This window comes from Gasterosteus aculeatus, chromosome 18 (genome assembly GCF_964276395.1).
Source record: "Gasterosteus aculeatus chromosome 18, fGasAcu3.hap1.1, whole genome shotgun sequence".
Lineage (NCBI taxonomy): Eukaryota > Metazoa > Chordata > Actinopteri > Perciformes > Gasterosteidae > Gasterosteus > Gasterosteus aculeatus.
Window position 1 is genome coordinate 12191143 of NC_135706.1, and position 20251 is coordinate 12211393.

Genomic DNA, 20251 nt, shown 5'->3' on the forward strand with positions numbered 1-20251 from the left:
GCCAGTGAAATGTCTCGGCCACCCTGGAAAACAGTCCAACGGCATCGGTGAACATTCACTTTTTATAATCCCAGGTTAAATTGGAATAAATAGGTGCTAATCCACGATCCTCGATTTCCAGCCGCATTTGTCCCGTGAGCGAACCGGAAACGGTTCCCCCCCCGCAGAACCAACCTGAGCTGTTGGGAAGGAGAGGCGGGGTACGGAGGTTAACGTTGCCGTTTGGGAGGCCAGAGTTTCCCAGGCAGTTGATGAGGGGCAGGGTCATTGGCGTTGGCACAAAGGTTTGCACGGCGTGCATGGAGGGGTTAGCCGGGAAAGGTGTTAGGATGGGCATGGCTGACATACACGGCATGGATGACAGACCAATTGACAGGTTTGGCATAGAACCCATCCCTGTGAGGAGGAAACACACGCATGTGAACAGGAACTGCATCCAGGTTTCAGAAGAGATACCAACTATTGCGGAATTTAAAAATGGGAAACCAGGACTTAATTGAGTGAAAATCCCCTCACGAGACGAGCTGCATCCCATTTTGAAATACAACGCCAATTTGAGTTTTATATGACAGAGTTACGTATAAGAGATTGATTTGTAATGGAAACGGCTCTGATATCAGGGTTTTGAGATTGGATGTAAATCCCTTACCAAAGCGTGCTGATAAAGGGACGGTTGGAGCAGAAATGGCGACGGGAAGTTGCTTCATGGGGATTGGCAGGACGGAGGGTAAGTTCCGCCCCTGAAGTTTGAGTTTAACGAGCTTCATGGCGATGGAAAACTCCTGTCTGTCCATCTTCCCGTCGCTGTCCATGTCAGCTATGTTCCTGAAGGAGGAGGAGAAACAGATGATGGGTGCTTTCCAGTTATTCTTCCTTCTGAGACAGCATCAGGGGGAAAAGGATTACACAAGTTTCTTCACACTTGCACACTCAGTTTCCCGGGTGGGGCGGGCTGCGAAGGGAGTGAGTGCTCAACGGGGAAAATAAAGCAGGCCAACGCGGCTAAACTGACACAAAGGTCGGCCCCACTGACCTCCTCGGGGTCTGATGGTGCTTACCAGATCTCAGCCAGGACAGAAGCGGGCAGGCCGGACCTGAGGAAGAATTTCCTGGCTTGTTCTCCTGAAAACCGACAAAACCCACGCAGAGTTAAGAGAGACATTCGACATTGCAGCTCAACAGCTGATGACCTCTGTGTGCGGCGACGGCCTACCGGAGACGTAGCCGAGGACGGGGGCGAGCGCGTCGAACTGTTTGTCGTATTTCTCCCTCTCCTCCGGGGTGACGGCCCACACGCTGGCTCCGCCTGCACGGACAAACGAATGAAATCGCACCCGAAAAACAACATCTGTAATACGCAACACGGAGCACACGAAAAAAAAGTAATACAAGCGCTGCAAAAACTCGGGACAGGGATGCAAACCATCAAAGTGTGAACTGTTTAAAACAACACCACACATCATCATTTCAATAGACAGCAACGCTCCGGAACGTCAACAGCTGTCACCGCCGTGTGTGTAAAATAACTGAAATACAAAAAAGGTCCTGCTCTGATAGAGACACTCCTTTGGAAGACAAATGCTATTTTAAACCATCGCGCGTAGGCTGCGTTCAGCTCGTCAACACGCGTTGTCCCCAAAACTGAAATCAGTTTACAGTCTCTTTTTTTATACTTCATGATATAATCTTCGTCATATAAAAAGACATAATGCATAATTTCCATCCCAAATGAGATCTCCTCCTCAGATGAAAACTCCCGACAATGATTAATGTGTAAAAACGTCCACTCGGCTCTTTTCCACTCCGCTCCACTCATGCATTTCTCAAGGTAAGTTCAAGGTTGTCCATGAATTAAACATCAAGTGGAATGTAATGTGTGAGGTCTGTGAAACTTAATTCTTACTCAATTTCCAAAGACGTTGTTAATAGAGGGGGACAAGAGATTATCATAGGAGCTGATAATAAATGAATCATCAGCGAATCAAATCACAACACGATTAGGTTATACTCAAAGCCTTTTACCTCGGTTCCTCCATAACTTGAGGACCGCTCTAATGATCGGGGGGACAGTAAGGACAATGTGCATGGATGGATCTCTCCATCTGGCGGTGACGGAAGGACAAAGACGCAGATGAGCAGACGATGACAGATAATGAACGTAGATGTGGAAGTAGAGTGAAGCACAGCCGAGCGATAGTTAATCGACCGAAACCTACATTCTGATGGTGGAAACAGATGGTTTCATCTAAGAAATGCTTCCGTTGTGAAGTGGACGGATGTAATGCTACAGACTACTTTAAAAACAACTGGGTGGAAAAATAAAAGAACAAACGTTGTCCATCAGCTCTATCGAGCTCAGTTCCTGAACAAGCTCAATAGAGCTGATGGACGTTATTATGTGAAAACTATCGTGTTGGAAAGGATTACTTTGATATTGACAAAACCAGGAAAAATATTCCATTAATTAATCAAAATGAAAAGAATCATTGACTTAAAGCTCACCTTAGTATGACAATGATTAATTTACTAAAAGTAAAAGTCTAAATAACTCCATCTAATACGTCAATCTTATTTAGCACGATCTATGAATAACTATTCATGTCTCACGATGATGCCATAGTCCCTCTCAATGAGCTCTGTCTGCAACAGTTCGCCTGGCATCAAGATGAAGCCCCTCTGATTAACGGATTCTTCTTCACCACCAAAAGCATCTCAGACAAGTTCCCTCGACAGCATCACCAGAGGAGGTAAGCTGGTAGATGCAAACCCCTCCGAGAGCAGGCATGAAGAAACCATAGCTGTAATGTTGACGCTGTAATATCGTCCAAAACTCCAAAACTAGTACAAAACCTATGATGTTATGAGCGTATGAGAGTAGAGTATCAAGGGTGTAATGTGGTCACCGGCTTCAGGAAATGCCACCCTGCCCCATGACGGAACTTCCTCCCCTTCGCTAACCCAAACACACAACTGGCGTCTGTTGAGACAGCCCGCATACACACACACACACACATCTCTGAGGAATTACACAAAGTTACAGCGCAGCAGTCGCTTCTCAGCAGCCGGCAGAGGAAATGTGAAACTAGAGTTAAAAGAAAGGGATGAAGATTCCATTGTTATATTGATAAAAACACTCCAGACTGACTGCCTGGTCCTGGCCAGCTCTTCTAACACACCACTGTAACACCTGCTGAGGTGTCGCTTTAACACTCTGCTGTGCCCGACCTACATTTGTCACCCTCAGCAAAACTGCATCTGCGAAAAAAGGCGAAAGTAATTAATATCTCGCGGAGATGTGAGTATTCTCCCTTCTGTCTCTTTGGCTTTGACAGACCTCGTTTCGAGGCTGTTGTAAGAGAGAGGGAGGATATTCAGCACAGGGCCACTGGGAGGGCCAGCGCGGCCGCATCCACAGGCCCGCCAGCCTGAAGATAAGTGGGGCACCGCAAAGCTCCTTACAGAAGCCCTCCGAAGGGGTCTTCACAGCACAAGTCCATTCAATGGGCGACCGGATAAAACGGTGCCAAATTCGGATATATTTTGGCGTACGAGAGCTGGTCAGAATGCGTCTTTTGGCTGGTAAGTCTGTTTTAAGTCGGCCACCTTGTGCTGCGATACTATAAGGGGAGCAGCTTCCCGCACAGGAACCCAGAAGACAAACGCTCAGCACGCGAGCCGGGGCGGCAAAGATTGGGACAACATAAACACACGGCTCGTGTGCAGAAAACAAGGAACAAAAAAATGGCAGCACCAAAATAGATGGTAGACGACGTCTGTGCCGAATGTAAACCACAACCCCCCCCCCTGCCGTGTCCACCTGTTTTGGAAATCAACTAATCGGAACGGCCCTTTTTCCACCGGGTTAGGAGTGTGCCATAAAGCGACGAGCTCAGCTTTCCTCATCACGCGCTGGGCCTGTGAGTCGGAACTCCTCTCTCCTGGTGTTCATAGACTGGATGGGGATCGGGGGTGAGTGGGGGGGGGGGGGGGGGGGGAGTTTGGCACGTTGGTAAAATGCAGAATTAGCCGTGTGGACAAGACGCATCCAACACACACAAACTTCCTCGGAGGGCTTTTCCATGAAGGCTCTAAGGAGCAGCAACTGCTGTTCTATGATCAAAGGCTGTGAAACAAAAGGATTAACACACACACACACACACACACACACACACAGCAATTGCTCAATTTGAGGCATTCCGACTACAGACCAAGGACAAAAGCGATGCGGAACATTCAAGTGAGTGAGCACAACAGAAACAGAGGCAGTTACCATACAAGAAAATAGCTCAGGATACAATTAATAAAAAAAAAAAACTAATTTTCCTTCAAGCCCTTCAGGTTTATACGGCACATAATTGGCTGTAATATATTGCGCAATCATCACGTCATGGGATCGAAGACGGGTTGAGTTGAAGGCTGTTCACTCACTCAATCACCCGATCGATATCATATATCATGACATAATATCAGAAGAGATATAACGTCCCGAGAGACGGGTACAAACGCGTCTTCCAGCCTCAACGGGGAGATAACCGGGGAGAAAGATTAAAGTTTAAAGAAGGGGCGCGACACAGCTGCTGTTGCTGCTGCTTACCGGTCTCTCCGCTTCTCTTCTCTTTTAAAGATCAGAAAAGTCTGTTAAATTCTCGTCCCGGCCTCTCACCACAAAGTGCACGTCTGCAGACACGGAAAACATCACGCGGGAGACAAAGTGTTCTTACCATTCATGGCTGCAGGTGGAGAGCACGGGCAGAGAGGGGAGTCCTCCGCTCAGCTGGCTCTAGCTCTCAGACATCTGCAGAGAAAAAGAGAGAGGGAGAAAGATGTGAGCGTGTGCGTGTGTGTGTGTGTGTGTGTGTGTAGCAGGCGCATATCTGAGGAACGCAAGTGAGAAAGACAATAAAAACTGTATGAATGCGGGCACAAGTGAGGGGGGCTGAGGGGGGGGATTTCATTCCCCCGGTTAAAAATACACGGGAGGCACAGAACGGGAGAGGGATGACAGAGCGAGGAGGGAGGGAGGGGAGGGGAGGAAATAAAGAGACAGGAGGGGGACAAAATGACAGAGGGAGAAGAGGGAGAGGCAGGATGAGGAGAAAAGAAGGAAGGCGATGCTACAGGGGGGGGGGGAAGAAAGAGGAGGACCGAGGATGGAGGAGAGTGATGGTGGTTGCAGAAAGGACGGAGCAACTGTCACCGCCTCCCCTCCCATCACAGATGGTGGCTTTTTGTCGTCATTCTTAATATATGAAATTGCTGCTTAATTACCGTTTGGCCCTTATTGTTAATATTTATAGGAATATAAAGGAAAAAATGTCTTTTTTTTGAAAGAATAATTTGTTAATTTAATTTATAATAATTTGTAATAATAATTTGTAGAAAATGAGATCGAAGCAGGAACCTACATTTTTGTCAATTAGGAATAACACCTGAATTACTGCGCGTATAATTTCTTTAATTAGAAATATTACTGTTAGTAATAATTTAGTAGCATTAACATTTACGTTATTAGGTATTTATGTGTTTCCCTTGTTGGGAAAACAAATATTTGTTAATTACACATACTTACACTTATAATAGGAGTCTCTATATAGGTGTCTCTCTTCAAGGGCATTTCTGATTAAGTTGAATGATAAAATACGAGTGTATCTGCACAGAAATAAAGAGCTATGGATGTATTAGGTGCAGTTTGCCTCCACTGTTGTCAAAGGGAAGGGAGCCCGGCTCACCAGATATCATCTAGAGATATTATCTGGGTCCCAGCAGGTGGAGGGGACAAATGAGTCCGTGCAGGTAACATTCTTAAATTGGAAAATGAGCGCCGTGTGTGTATCATGTTTTCCAGGGTAAGCCCTGCAATATAATAACCCTCCGCAGCTGATTTTCTATGTCTAGACTATTCATCCTTTTCCTTTGCCACGATGTTGTTGCTGAAAACCTTTCAGCCTAATATTACTCCGGCAATAACACGCCGCATACTCTTGATCATTTTGGTCGTCGCCTTCAAATTGAAATTCACAGGAGGAAAGTTTGCCTTGTCTTTCACCCTAAAGCTGGGTCTCTCCTTCCATTATTCAAGCACCTCCTCCTTCAACCCCTCTCTTCTCATTCTGTCAGTGGCTCCACTCAGAGCTAACCCTCTGTTTCCTCTCGCTTCATCCATCCGTCTACAAGCGTCCAGATAGGGAGCAAGCACCAAATACCCCCCCCCCCCCCCCCGCCCCCGGGCCCTCCGAGCCCCCACACACTCCCCTGCTCCTGAATCGTGACACGAAATGACTCCCACCAAATTTCTTTCATTCCTTTCCTCTTCTTCTGCTCTCGTTACACTATTGCTCCATCATTGTCCTCGCTCTTTTTGCGTGTGAATTCCTGGAGGGGGGGGGGGGGCGATGTTGTCGTAGTATAAATCATTTCCCCCGCACATGCCGACGCTGCCAATTACTTAAGAGCAATGAACGGTGGCAAATGCCTCCGCCTACACGTGAATATGTGCGCTAAGAGTGCACGCACAGGCGAACAACACTGGCGTTCCAAGTCTCAAAAAACATAAATCCAACCCGGTTAGTGCAAACAAAAATATTAATATTACAAAGGAAGTAGTTTATCATAATAAACTGAACTATTTAGCATTACTAGCTAGTTTAAAACTAGCGAGTAGCACCAGGTGACATCATTATGAAGTTAATCTTTCTTAAATGTAGAAATGTCACCCGATCACATTCTCGGTCATCGGGTGTGAAGTCAGATTTGTCCACTATATTCTCTATTTTATCAAACTAGCCAACATGCTAACGCGGCTGAAATGTGCAGTTTTTATTGGAAAGGCGTGTTGATATATGCCGTGTTCTCTTTGGTAAATACATCAATCTTCTCGGTTAGATGGGATAGAAAATAATCCCTCGTTTCGTAGACTCTATGAACCTATTCGGCAAAATCCTTCACAATCCTTTAACCTGGGCCTGGCAAAAGATGAAAAGAAGAATTGACTGATTAATCGCAAACGTTCACCATTATTGGTGATTAATGAATGTTGTTACAAGTAATTAGTAATTACTTTAGAAAGCGTGTATTTTAGACAGTGTTACTTCATTGTTAATGTTATTTTAAACACAAAACTGCACACATTTGAGCATCTTGGAGGCAGAATTCCACCGGGTGGACCACGTTGAACTGGTGACTCTTGCTGCTGTCCGCATGCACTTTGCTCTCAACTCTCCAGAGTTTCATTGTTGAAGTGCCAACAATCTCCCCACATTTAGCCACAACAGTTTTCAAACCACAGGTTCCTCCGCAGGGTAGATGTTGGGATGGAAGTAGCCTAGCAGCGAGCTTAGCCTAGCAGCGAGCTTAGCCTAGCAGCGAGCTTAGCCTAGCGGTGCTTTAAGTGGTCCCTTTGCTCTGCACACTTCTCCGCTGTATGTTGCGCCTCAGTGAGTTTCACTTTCAATGCAAAAAGCTCTTTTTCCATCTTGAGCTACTGTGTTGCTTTCGCCGATGTAACTGACTGCAGCTAGCGGCCCTTTCGTTTCCACGATGGAAACTTTGTTATATATAACTTTGTCATAACATGCCACACAAAAGCATTCTCTTAACAGGCAGCCATGTGGGTGTATGTCTGTGTAAACACTGCGACAGTGCTCCTCAAACTCGCTTATGTCAACACTTTGTATGAGGAGTTTTAGCAGACTCCCTCATGCACGAACAATTTAACACCCTGCGACGTGCTTGGTTTAAAACGCTAGATAGCATCTATTGGCCCGGTCGGTTCAAACGGGACACATCCTGGATCACAGCAGCGGGGAATCAACACGAGGCGCTGAGGACACTCGCTGCGTCAACACAGACAGCAGCTGCAGAGGCTCGCTGTCCCACGAGCCCTTCAGGGACTTATTTACCTTTGAGCTCAGTGCACGTCATCGAACTGTGCCGATTTAAGAAAAGGTAGAACATTTGTGTTTGAGAAGGGTGGAAGGATGCACAGGAACGACATTTCAACGAGTGACATTATCTCAACCTATGCTTTTGTTAAAAAAGCAAGTAGGAGCCTAAGGCCCGCTGACCTTTTCAGGATCTTTCAACCAGTTTTCCCAGGATGGAAGTTCCATGCTTCCCAAAAGTGATTCTGGCTCGATTGACTATTGGCCGGAGGGATTCTTGTCAAGAAGTTAGTTAATATAACAGCTTGTAAGGAGTCCCTGTGTCCAATATCAGGATGTTTGTTTGTACATATGTTATGTAGAAAGGCTGCAGCCTCATCAGTAACAGGAGTACTGTGTTTACCGAACCCTCACAGCATGAAATACTATCCTAAGTTTGTACTAATGGGGGATAACAATAAGGCTGACAGCTGCACTTGTTGTGTGTGTACATATCAAAAAGCTACAGCCCAGACATCCCTCCCCCTTCCAGCATTGATGGTATGATGATCATTTAAAAAGGATAAAGCTTTGGATTTAAGGGCCCAAACATTTGCTGATCCACGTCACTGTGGGAGAAAAATGCATCAAAGAACCTTTGACTCTGCTCTGCATGCTGATTGACACCTGTGTGCAGCGCGCCGTCCCACTCGGACGTGCGTATCAATGCAGCGGCCTGTGTGCGCGAGTGCGTCCGGCACACACTCCCCAAACAGAGGGGGTCCCTGTTTGGAGCAGACACAGCCCGGGAAGCTTTGCTGTGCCTGAGGAAGAAAGAAGCCTGTGTGTGTGTGTGTGTGTGTGTGTGTGTGTGTGTGTGTGTGTGTGTGTGTGTTTGTAAGTATGTGTCAGTATTTTTTGCCTGTTCACAAGAGCACCGGAACACACAAAGACATCCGCACACCTTCCTCCGCTGTGCTGCAGGTGAAAAATCGACAAGCGGAAGAATTTGTCATATATTTCTCATCCCTTTAAAACATTTGCGGGTCAGCTTGAGACACGATTCACCCAAAGCTTCTATTACTTCCTTTAAACTGCCAACACTCCAAAAACCGAAACACTGCTTCATCCCTGAACCTAACCTTCGGCGCGAGATGCATATAAAGCGTTACACCAAAATGTCTTCAATAAAGGCATTCCTTCCTGTGAAACCGGACCCTAAAAGTCGGAATTGAATCTCCGGCTTTAAATACAACAATGAATGTAAATATGTATGTATGCTCGAGTGCTTCTTTGTGCATGTGTGCGTCATGCAATGCTTCTCTTGGCGGGTGGATGTGTAACGGTCCCTGCTGCGATGAGGCCAGATGTCATTGGGAAAACTGTCCCTTTTCTTTTTTGACTGAGATTCAAAAGCAAATCCAGTCTTTACAGACTAAAAAGGCCTTTATTTGTGCCTGACCACTTCACTCTAACAGGGACCCTCACTACTGAACATGTGCTGCGTTACGCATTATGCTGTTCCCTAATAAAAAACTGTTGTTTCTTCTGGTACCTGTTCAGAAAAATGTATATGTTAACTTGCTGTTGCTCCGAGAGTGCCTGTTGTATTGTTCTGATAACATTACTTTAAAATAAAAGCGTGCAATCCTAGTTTGTAATGTAATATTGAATTGTGCGCATAATGATGTTGTTATTTTAAAAATATGTATCTGTAATTGGGGTTTGGAAAATCTGTTTAAATACATTCAAGTATATATTCCGGTCTATGTGTAGGCACTGACAGTCGTGTTCCTAATCTAAAACGCAGGCAAAAAAGCTAGCTATTATTTAGCGTAGTGACAGGTGTCAGGAATTCACATTCTATAGATGATCAAAAATGGCTTCAGTGTTAAACGGTTACACTGCCTCGAATATATATATTTTTTTGAAAATAAAAATAAAAATAGAAATTAACCCCAAAAAAACAAACAAGGGAAACCGCCAAACTGACCGGTATGTGTTAACGAGATTCGTCCTGTTCCGAAAAAAGCTTTAACATGATTTATTGTCGTTTACCTGTTGCGGTTGAACTGCGGCGATGATCCGACATCCAGGCTGCAAAAATGAGCTCACGAAGAGGGAGGACCCGAGCGAGCGGCGACGAAGGTGTGGATCGGAAGTGGGCGTTTCCAAAGAGTCAAGTCGTGCAGATTTACGGATTAGACTTCCGGCTATGACTTTCACAATAAAAGTTGACCGTCGATGTTTGACATTTTGGTAAATACTGCGAACCTGAATCGAGGTTATTCTCTAACCTTCTTTAACAAGAAAAATACAAAATATACAAATAAATATATTGATGCTTACTTTACTGGACTGCTTCTCAAATTATGTGTTTCTGTGAGCCAAAGTCATTGTTGTTTTACTAATAAAAGCTATTTATTGAAAACAAATAGAAAGGTTTCTTTTCTTTGTCTATTGAGGGTAATTTATTCTGTCATTTTTATCTTGCCTTGAGCATTTCAGATGTGTATATGAGTATGCACATGCACTTATTGAAAGGCGCTTTGGATAAAAACATCAGCTAAATGACATATAAATTAATATAACGTAAAATATGCATTTTAGGCTGCTTGTGTGAAATCAAACTAAAGGAAAGGTTATTTTAATTAATTAATTAATTAATTAATTACTTTGAAGGGGCAACCACTTGCTGTCAGTGTTCGGCTGTTAATTGATGATTTCACTAATTTGGCCAGTTAAACTGCCAAAAGCCAATTCCTGAGACAAACATATGTACTAAAAGGCCTTAAGTTGTTTTGACTGCTGTTTTGGAGCACCACCAACAGCCCACTGTGAGTATTGCATCTGCAAATTAACTGTCATCACCTCGCTGGTCCTTATACTATATATCCTTAACTCAATTAGTCAATCGGAAATTTGGTGTTGAATACTCTTAAAGCAAAAATATGCAATAGACAGCAGTGATGAAAATGCAGAAATGTGAAACTGCCTTCCAAAAACATTAAACTACACTGCGGAAAACTGCTGGAATCTACATGGCTGCAAGATCTGAAAACTAAATAATTTTGTGGTCGATAAAAAAAAAGGTAAGGAAGTTACATTAGTAGTAATTGCTATAGTGATGGGAGTAGGTACGGATATAACATGGTGGTAGTAGTAATAATAATAATAGTGTGAATATTAATATTAGCTGTAGCCTCATTTTGAACTTATTCAGGAATTCCCTTAATGTTTAATTCTGTCGTATTCAATGCTAATATATCTGTAACCATTACAAGATCAGCTACATTTTAACCCAAAATGAAAGATGTGTAAATGCTGATTTTTGCTGCTCTTGATGCTCCTCTTCACTGAAACAATTATATCACATGCACTTGGCTGTGCATTACACACCTAGGAAAAATCAGAAAATAACTGAAAATATTTAAATGTTGAATAAAGATCAACATTTGAATCAAAGAACAATATTTGCTTATAAGATTACACAGCCATGTAAATAATGGTGAGCCACAAAACCTGTGCATATGGTAGATGAGGATGTATTTCAAAAGGGTTACACTGTAGAAAGAAGAATTTTTCTTGAACAGAAGAGAAAATTGATCAAGATACAAGAAACATTTCTTTCTGTTCTGTTATCCATTTACATGACAGCTTCAAAAAATGAAATAGCTTTAGTAATTTACAGTAGTATTTCATTTGAAAAAAACGAAATAGAAAAAGTCGCTGAAGGTGCAACGTCAGAAAAGGCATTAGTACCATATAAAGTGGTAGGAAAAGTAAAGATGAGTAACTGAAAGAAAACAAACAAACAATGTAATACACCAATCTGCTATCCATTGAATAAAGTCAAAAATATACTCATACAACATACAAACATACATGGCCTAGCTCCCCATGAAACAAAAGGAAAGATCTGTCCAACTGTGGCACAATCAAATCACCTTTAAAACAAAGCTTCAAACCATGAATACCGACTGCTCATGCACGGAACATTTAGTCCGATTGATACATTTTTCAAAGAAAGGTTTACCTGTGAACTTTGAAACTATATACTTTCACACAAATTTACAATATGTCATCATCTACATTCTTCCCCAGCAAAACATACATCTTCATAGCAACCGTTCAGCCTAAAACTAACCCGTCTCTTGTGTCGGCTCGAACCGAGAACATCAAGTGATGCTCACCTCCTGTTAGTGAACTCCAGATCTGTGAGAGTCATCGGCCACATGTTCTTGCTCTTCTTTGCTCCAAGTGTTCATCAAACATTGAGGATTCTAATTTTCTGATTTGACATCATGAAGAGGACAACGTTGTGGCTCTGGGTCTGGTTCTGGAGTCGTACTGCCATAGCGTGGATCATATTCCTCCTCTTTTATCTCCAGTTTTACCCAGAGAGGACTGTCACAACGTGTACCCAACAGCTGCTCATCAGTCTGCACAACTGTCCCCAGATCTGTTGGGTACTGCGTGTCCTCATTAGGCGACAGAAGTTTCTCATTAACTTTGTCCCTGTCGACAAAATGCAGATTGTATACATCTGAAAAGTATGTCGCTTGTCGATCCACACAATCCTTGGGACTAGCATTAGCAGCATCTGAATTTGGCTCGTTCTGGGAAGCAAGTTTCACGTTTGTTTGACAGCCTTTAATCATCGAAGCATTCATTGCATTTTTCTCCCGCAAAGCAGGAAATTGTGCAACTGAACTTTTGATATCTCCACATTCTCGGCTTACTTTTCTTCGAGGAGTTGTCCTTGGCGGTTTGCCCAGTGTTTTCACTGCCATCTTACTTTTTTTCATAGTTCCCGTCAAATCACTCCCATAAGCAGGTTGTTGGGATGGACGAATATCAAACACTTCATTTAGCCACGTGAGCCCAACATCCTTTTGGGTCTTCAGTCTGACGTCAAAACCAAAAAGATACAGTTCGTCAATATTGAAGTTGTGTTGAAGGATATCATTAATGAGCCCATATTTCCCTCCAGACAATTCATTTGAGTAGCAAACAAGTTCTCTCATAACTTTGTATGTCAATAGATGCGGGTCAAGCTTATCTATTGGCTGGTCTTTGTCAAACAACAGGTTTAAACGAATTTCCTTGCAGAAAGGGTGAATGTCCATCATCTTCTCCTCTATTGCTGAGAGGGTGGAGGACGGCTCCTTGTCTGACTTTTGTGTGGTGGAGTTTTCATCGGCAGAGCCTGCATCAATCATGGTGCTTTGAGGAGGATGATGAATGGCACCTGAGACGGATTCATCGCGACGATGTTCATAATTTCGTAATAATTCTTCATAGCAGTAGGGGCAACTTGAGGTTCTCAGATGGTAAGGTTCTGGTATGCAATTTGTGTCAGGGAGGTCAAACGTCTTTTTCATCACAGGAACTTTGTTGCTTTTCCTTGTTCTCATGTACGTAATTTGATCAATAGTTTTTTTTGCAAAGGCAATGCGATTCAGCTCGTTGTTGAAATCCAAATGAAAATTATGCTCCAGTATCTCGGTGATGAAATACCTTTGAGCTGATACCATCTCTGTGGCAAAAGTTAAAAGTTCAACCATGATGCCATTGGTCAGTAATTTGGGATCAAGATTCTGTTTGACTCCAGATCCTACATTGAAATCAATGCCCAGGTTCTTGCATCCAGAGTAAGAATAAAGTGGACAATGTTCTAGATGAGGTCTTGAGAGGATTCGCTGAATTTGATTCTTCCTCAATTGCCACAGCTTTAATTTGAGATTTTTGTGGTTTCCCATGTCTTGATTAATGATTATAGCGTTGGAAGAACCGGCAGCACATGAGTGGAGGTTTGGGTTACGGGCAATCTGATTGAACCGATGATTCCTACCTCTCATATATGATTTCTTGGTAGCCCTAAGTTTCCTTTTATGGTTGGCAAAAGGAATTCGTGCAAGCATACTCTTGACATAGTCAGAACCTCCACATTGCAAATCAAGATCCAAGTTGTGTTTTAGGATGTCAACACAAATCTGCTCAAACGTTCCACACAAGCTTTCTGCAAAGTTTGTCACTTCCGTCATTGCTCCATAGGTCAGTCTGTTGATATCCTGTTTCTCATTTGGTTGAGTATTGTCAACATGTAGTTTCAAACCAATCTCCTTGCAGAAGGGATAAAGATCCATACTGTTTAGTGAAATATTTTCTTCAGTTTCAGCCTGTGAATGAAGAGGAAACCCATAGGCGACTTCACTCTCCTCCATCTTTGATATGCTGCTGAGTTCAGCGTTGACACTGTTCACACTCTGACTGGCCGTCCTTATTGGTGGAAGGGGACCATGCAGCTTAAATACCTCTTTGGAGAACTTGACTGAATCTTCACATTCCTTCAGATGTCTGACTCTTTTCATCATTTCACAGGTGAAAAGATTTCTCTGGGGTTCAGACTTCAGGTTGAGGTCAAAGTTGTACTCAAGAATCTCCATGATGAAATCCTGTTGGGATGAATTCATTGCGAGGGCAAATTCAGCAATTTCAAGAAGAATATAATCAAGCAAAGAGTCAACACTGAAGTTTTGCTTTGGTTCATATCCAACATTGAATTGAAAGCCATGCTTTTTGGACCAAACGAATGAACCAAACTCTTCAGCAGAGAGGATTTGTTTCACTCGGTTTGCCCGCATCTTCCACATGTTGTCCTCTATTTCCATTTCATCTCGTTCTACGACACATTCAGTTGGAGTCGGTGTTTGCTCTTCACCTCCACCAAGCCCTTGTTCATCAGGTTCACACATCTGTGACTTGACCCTTGCCTTTAGAATTGGCAGACTTGATGAAATGTCGGTGGTGAGGGAAGACGCATGAACACCCAGACAACTTGCTTCTGATTCTCTACAGATGTCTGAGCTGAGAGAGTAACTTTTGGGTTTCTGTAAGTGATCTTGATTCATAGAGTTTTCGGAGTCTGTGACTTCATCTGACTCTATATCAGACTCTTCTAAAGGACGAGTGTAGCAGTTCTCTGGTCCTATTTCTTCCTGTTCCATGTCACCAATATATTTGGTCGTTGGCTTCAAGTTCAGTTTTTCACTCTCTCCTGATGTTAACCCGTTTTCAGTGAGAGTGGAAAAGCGGCTTACTTTTCTTCGAGGGGTTGTCCTTGCCGTTTTCTCCTGTGTTTCGACTGGCAATGTCCTTTTTTTGATCATTTCCTTCCATTCACTCCCATGTCCAGGTTGTTTGCGAATATATGGTTGAATATCAAATGCTTCATCTAGCCAGGCAAGCATCAAATCATTTTGTCTCTTCGGTTTGGAGAGATTCAAAAAAGGATTTATTTGTTGAGCCAGCGCGCCAACGTTGAAGTTGTGTTGAAGGACGTCATTAATGATCTTATTCTTATTTCCACACAAATATTTTGCGTAGGAAACAACTTCTCTCATAACGCCGCGTGTCAATACATGCAGGTCAAGCTTACGTCTTGGATGGTCTTTGTCCACCAGCAGTTTCAAACTTATTTCCTTGCAGAGGGGGTACTTGTCCATTATAATCTCCTCTATTGCTGAAAAGGTGAAGGACGGATCCTTTGCTGGCTTTTGTGTGATGGAGTTTCCATCAGCAGAGCCGGCATCAGTCATGGTGTGTTGAGGAGGATGATGATGAAGAATGGGACCTGAGACGGATTCATCACGACGATGCTCATTATTTCTGACTTGATAGCATTTGGGGCAATACAAGGTTCTCAGATCGGAAGGTTTTGGTATGCACTTAGTGTCAGAGAGGTCAAACGTCTTTTTCATTACAGGAACTTTGTTGTATTTTATTGTTCTCATGTACATAATTTGATTAAGAGTTTTTTGTGCAAAGGCACAGCGATTCAGCTCATTGTTGAAATCTAGATGAAAATTATGCTCCAGTATCTCAGTGACGAAATAGTATTGGGCTGATACCATCTCTTTGGCAAAAGTAGAAAGTTCAACCATGATGCCATTGGTTAGTAGTTTGAGATCAATATTCTGTTGGGCTCCAGATCCTACGTTGAAATCAATGCCCATTTTCTTGCATCTGGTGAAAGAATACAATGGACAATGTTCTACATGAGGTCTTGAAAGGATTCGCTGAATTTGATTTTCCCTCAACTGCCACAGATTATGATTATTCTGGATTTCTACATCTTGATTCAAGGTAGCAGCGTTGGAAGAACTGGCATTAAGTGCATGGGAATTTGGGTTGGTCATGGCATTGAGGTTAATGTCGAACAATGAAGGTATTATGCCCGTTTTTGTCTTTCTAGTCCTATTTAGATTCCTTTTATCTTTTGCAAAAGATATTCTAGCAAGCATACTTTTGACATGGTCAGAATCTCCACATTGCATATCAAGACCAAAGTTGTGTTTTAGGATGTCAACACAAATCTGCTCAAATGTTCCACACAAGATTTCTGCAAAGTTTGTCACTTCCGTCATTGCTCCATAGGTCAGTCTGTTGATATCCTGTTTCTCATTTGGTTGAGTATTGTCCACATGTAGTTTCAGACCAATCTCCTTGCAGAAGGGATAAAGATCCACACTGTTCACTGAAATATCTTCTTCAGTCTGTGAATGAAGAGGAAACCCACAGGCGACTTCACTCTCCTCCATCTTTGATATGCTGCTGAGTTCAGCGTTGACACTGTTCACACTCTGACTGGCCGTCCTTATTGGTGGAAGGGGACCATGCAGCTTAAAGACCTCTTTGGAGAACTTGACTGAATCTTCACATTCCTTCAGATGTCTGACTCTCTTCATCATTTCATAGGTGAAAAAATTTCTCTGGAATTCAGACTTCAGGTTGAGGTCAAAATTGTTCTCAAGTATCTCCATGATGAAACCTTGTTGGGATGAATTCATTACGAGGGCAAATGCAGCAATTTCAAGAAGAACATTATCAGTCAAAGAGTCAACACTGAAGTTTTTCTTAGTTTTTCTCTTTCCATATCCAACATTGAATTCAAGGCCACACATTCTGGAAAAGTTGAATGGACCAAACTCTTCAGCAGAGAGGATATGTTTTACACGATTTGCCCTCAATTTCCACATGCTTTTCTCCGTTCCGGTTTCCTCTTGTTTTAAGTCACATTCAGTTGGAGTCTGTCTTTGCTCTTCACCTCCACCAACCCCTCGTTCATCAGGTTGACACATCAGTGACCTGGCGCTTTCCTTTACAATCGGTAGACTTGATGATTTGTCGGTGGTGGTGGTGGTGGTGAGGGCAGACTCACAAACACCCAGACTACTTGCTTCCAAGTAAGCTTGATTGCCAGAGATTCCTGAGTTTGTGACTTTGCCCGAGTGTAGATCAGACTCAGAATTGTTGTCTGTGTTGGATACTATGTTGAAGTTGGATATTTCCTCTCCACACGTAATGCGCCACTGCCATACTTTGTCAGAATCCATCTCTTTTTGGTCCTCCTGACTGCAGGTGTCCATGTTGTCCATTAAGGTGATGTATCATTCCACATCTTCCTTATCTGTATTCAGTTCAGGGGAAAAAAACATACATATCTCAGCCGGGATATACTTAACAGACTATAATATCATAGGTTTTACGCTTACAGCCTCTCAAATGTGAGGAACTCGATCTAAACTCTTAACACGGTGGCCAAAAAAGTTGGAAAGAAACAACGAGCATTTTGTTAGAGATGAGATTAGTGTGATTTCTCCAGCAGCAATATGCAGGGGCTGCAGCTAAAGTTACCAGAGGTTGCATTGAGTTTTAATAAGAAGCAGTGGACTCTACAAACTGCCTTCCTCAGAAGTCCTTTTCGATCGTATATGCTTAATTTAATAAAACAATCGCTTTTTCAGAAGCACAATCACATCAACGTTAACAGGCTTTCGGGCATTTTGAGACAGGCACGATCATGGACAAAAAGGTACGAAACAAACGGCAATACGTAACTAAGGGAGGCGGTATAATAGTCGCTGCTAACTACACGCAGTGTTTCCCTTATGACGTATTCTTGTGTAAAACAAGGCTTCAAATGTGTAAACTGGAGAATTAGAAACACTTACGGTAACGGGAATAAAGAAGGGTCCGGAACCTTTAAAGGAAGTGACGACGATGAATTAACTAGTCATTTCAGAATAAAAGTGTCTAGAAACGGAGCGTCTGTGATTAAAGCGGAATTTTTAAAGTACTAGCAGTAGTAATACTATAAATATTAGTCATATTAACTGTATTAGATTATTTTGTCATTCAACGAAAAAAAGCCTAATTTTGAGCCTTGTGCTTGAAAACAGTTAACCCACACTGGGGCTTTATTTTGGAAATGGGGAAGACACGACGATCTTCCTGGGGAGACAAAGAGAGAAACAGAAAAACAGAAGATAATGTAGCTCTCACTGCTTTGATTTCAGACAGTGAGACGAGGGACAACTTGATCGTTTAGGAGTCAGAAGTAACCTAGGACTTAATTTGGCGGATAGTTTTCACTTCCCCTTGTTGCAGGCTACTTCTGCCAAGTGTGTAATTCTATTGCATGCCATGGTAATATTTCTGTGACTAGTACAAGATAAGCTACATTTTGACCCAAAATGATGGATGACGAGTGAAAGTTGTATGAATCCTGATATTTCACAATATTCTGATGCTCCTCTCGGTTGTAACAACTACATCACACGCACTTCGCTTTGCAATATACACAAAGTATAAAATCAGAAAAGGTCTGATAAGATTCAAATGTTGAATACAAATTTACAGTAAAGAACAATATTTGCTGATTTAGCATGCCAAAAGAATGATGATCTACAAACCTGTGTATATAGTAGACATTGATGTATTTTAAAAGGATTACACGGTAGAAAGGATGCTTTTAAAAATGGTTTTATAAAATGAACTTAAACAGAAGAGAAAATTATGACAACATATCAAGATACAGGAAATGTTACTTTCTGCTGTGTAAATCAAATTATGATGAAATCAATGATTCTTTATGCATTTACATAACAGCTTCAAGAAAAAGAACTTTAGTAATTTACTGTAGTATTTCCATTTGTAAAAAAAATAGAATAGGATGACTGAAGGTGCAAGATCAGAAAAGGCATGGTATCATATGAAGTGGTAGAAAACGTAAAGATGAACAACTGAAAAAACAAACAATGTAATACACGTATCTGCTATCCATTGAATAAAGTAAAAAATATACTTCACAAATTCTTACAAACTTAAAAAATGACCGTTTCTCCCCACGGAACAAAAGGAAAGATCTTAACTAAAGTCCAACTGTGGCACAATCAAACCGCCTTTAAAACGAAGCTTCAAAACATGAATACTGACAGCTAATGCACGGAAACCTTTTAGTCTGATCGATCCATCTTTTTAGGAAAGGTTTAGTAAACTTTTAAAATATACTTTCAAACCAATTTATAATAATCTACATTCTCCCCCAGCAGATACATCTTCATAGCAACCGTTCAGCCTAAAACTAACCTGTCTGTGTCGGCTCTAACCGAGAACATCAAGTGATGCTCACCTCCTGTTTGTGAACTCCAGACCTGTGAGAGTCATCGGGCACATGTTCTTGCTCTTCTTTGCTCCAAGTGCTCTCATCGCATCTGTAACCTCAGCTCCAATGAGTATGAGAGTGTTTGTGTGGTCCTCGCCGTGTTCGGACATCGGACAGATTCTTGTGGTTCGTCCAGCAAACATTGAGGATTCTAATTTTCTGATTTGACATCATGAAGAGGACAACGTTGTGGCTCTGGGTCTGGTTCTGGAGGCGTACTGCCATAGCGTGGATCATATTCCTCCTCTTTTATCTCCAGTTTTACCCAGAGAGGACTGTCACAACGTGTATCCAACAGCTTCTCATCCGTCTGCACAACGGTCCCCGGATTTGTTGGGAACTGCGTGTCCTCATTAGGCGACAGAAGTTTCTCGTTAACTTTGTCCCTGCCGACTAAATGCAGATTGTATACATCTGAAAAGTATCTCACTTGTCGCACCGAACGAACTTTGTTCATTTTCTTGGCTGGAACATTCACGGCATCTTGTTTAGCTTTTGTTAGCAGTGACAACTTTCTTTTTTTGATACTTTGCATCATCTCACTCCCATGCGCATCCCGCGTCCGTTTCCTTTTGCTGATGACACTAGGATGTTGGATAACAAATACCTCATTGAGCCAGGAGAGGAAGTCATCGTGTTCTAGGATCTCTTTGTAGAACACTGTGTCAATATCTATTTCTCTCTCCGGCATGCCAATGATGAAGTTGTGTCGAAGGACATCATTTATGATCCCACTTTTTGTTCCTGACAACCTTTCGGCAAAACTAGCCACTTCCCGAAACGTACAGTGTGTCAATACGTGCGTCTCAAGCTTATTTTTTGGTTGGTCTTTGTTCACAAACAGGTTCAAATCTATTTCCATGCAGAGAGGGTAACTATCCAT

At 42.5% G+C, this 20251-nt stretch overlaps 1 protein-coding gene across 6 annotated transcripts in view; it reads right to left on the reverse strand.

Moving 5' to 3' along the window:
* itsn2a (intersectin 2a) overlaps positions 1-20251 on the reverse strand; it is a 43037-nt gene that overhangs the window by 17581 nt on the left and 5205 nt on the right. For 4 of the 6 annotated variants that reach the window (XM_040159938.2, XM_040159936.2, XM_040159935.2 and 1 more), the window contains exons 1-6: positions 9918-10027; positions 4722-4795; positions 1214-1306; positions 1059-1122; positions 650-825; positions 175-396 (exon numbers count right to left, since the gene is read on the reverse strand). In XM_040159938.2, coding sequence (XP_040015872.2) covers positions 175-396; positions 650-825; positions 1059-1122; positions 1214-1306; positions 4722-4728 — 562 coding nt within the window. In that variant the 5' untranslated portion in view covers positions 4729-4795; positions 9918-10027. Of the gene's footprint in view, positions 1-174; positions 397-649; positions 826-1058; positions 1123-1213; positions 1307-4721; positions 4796-9917; positions 10028-20251 lie in introns of those variants that run through there. The other 2 variants (XM_040159934.2, XM_040159937.2) reach the window with 2 other exon arrangements.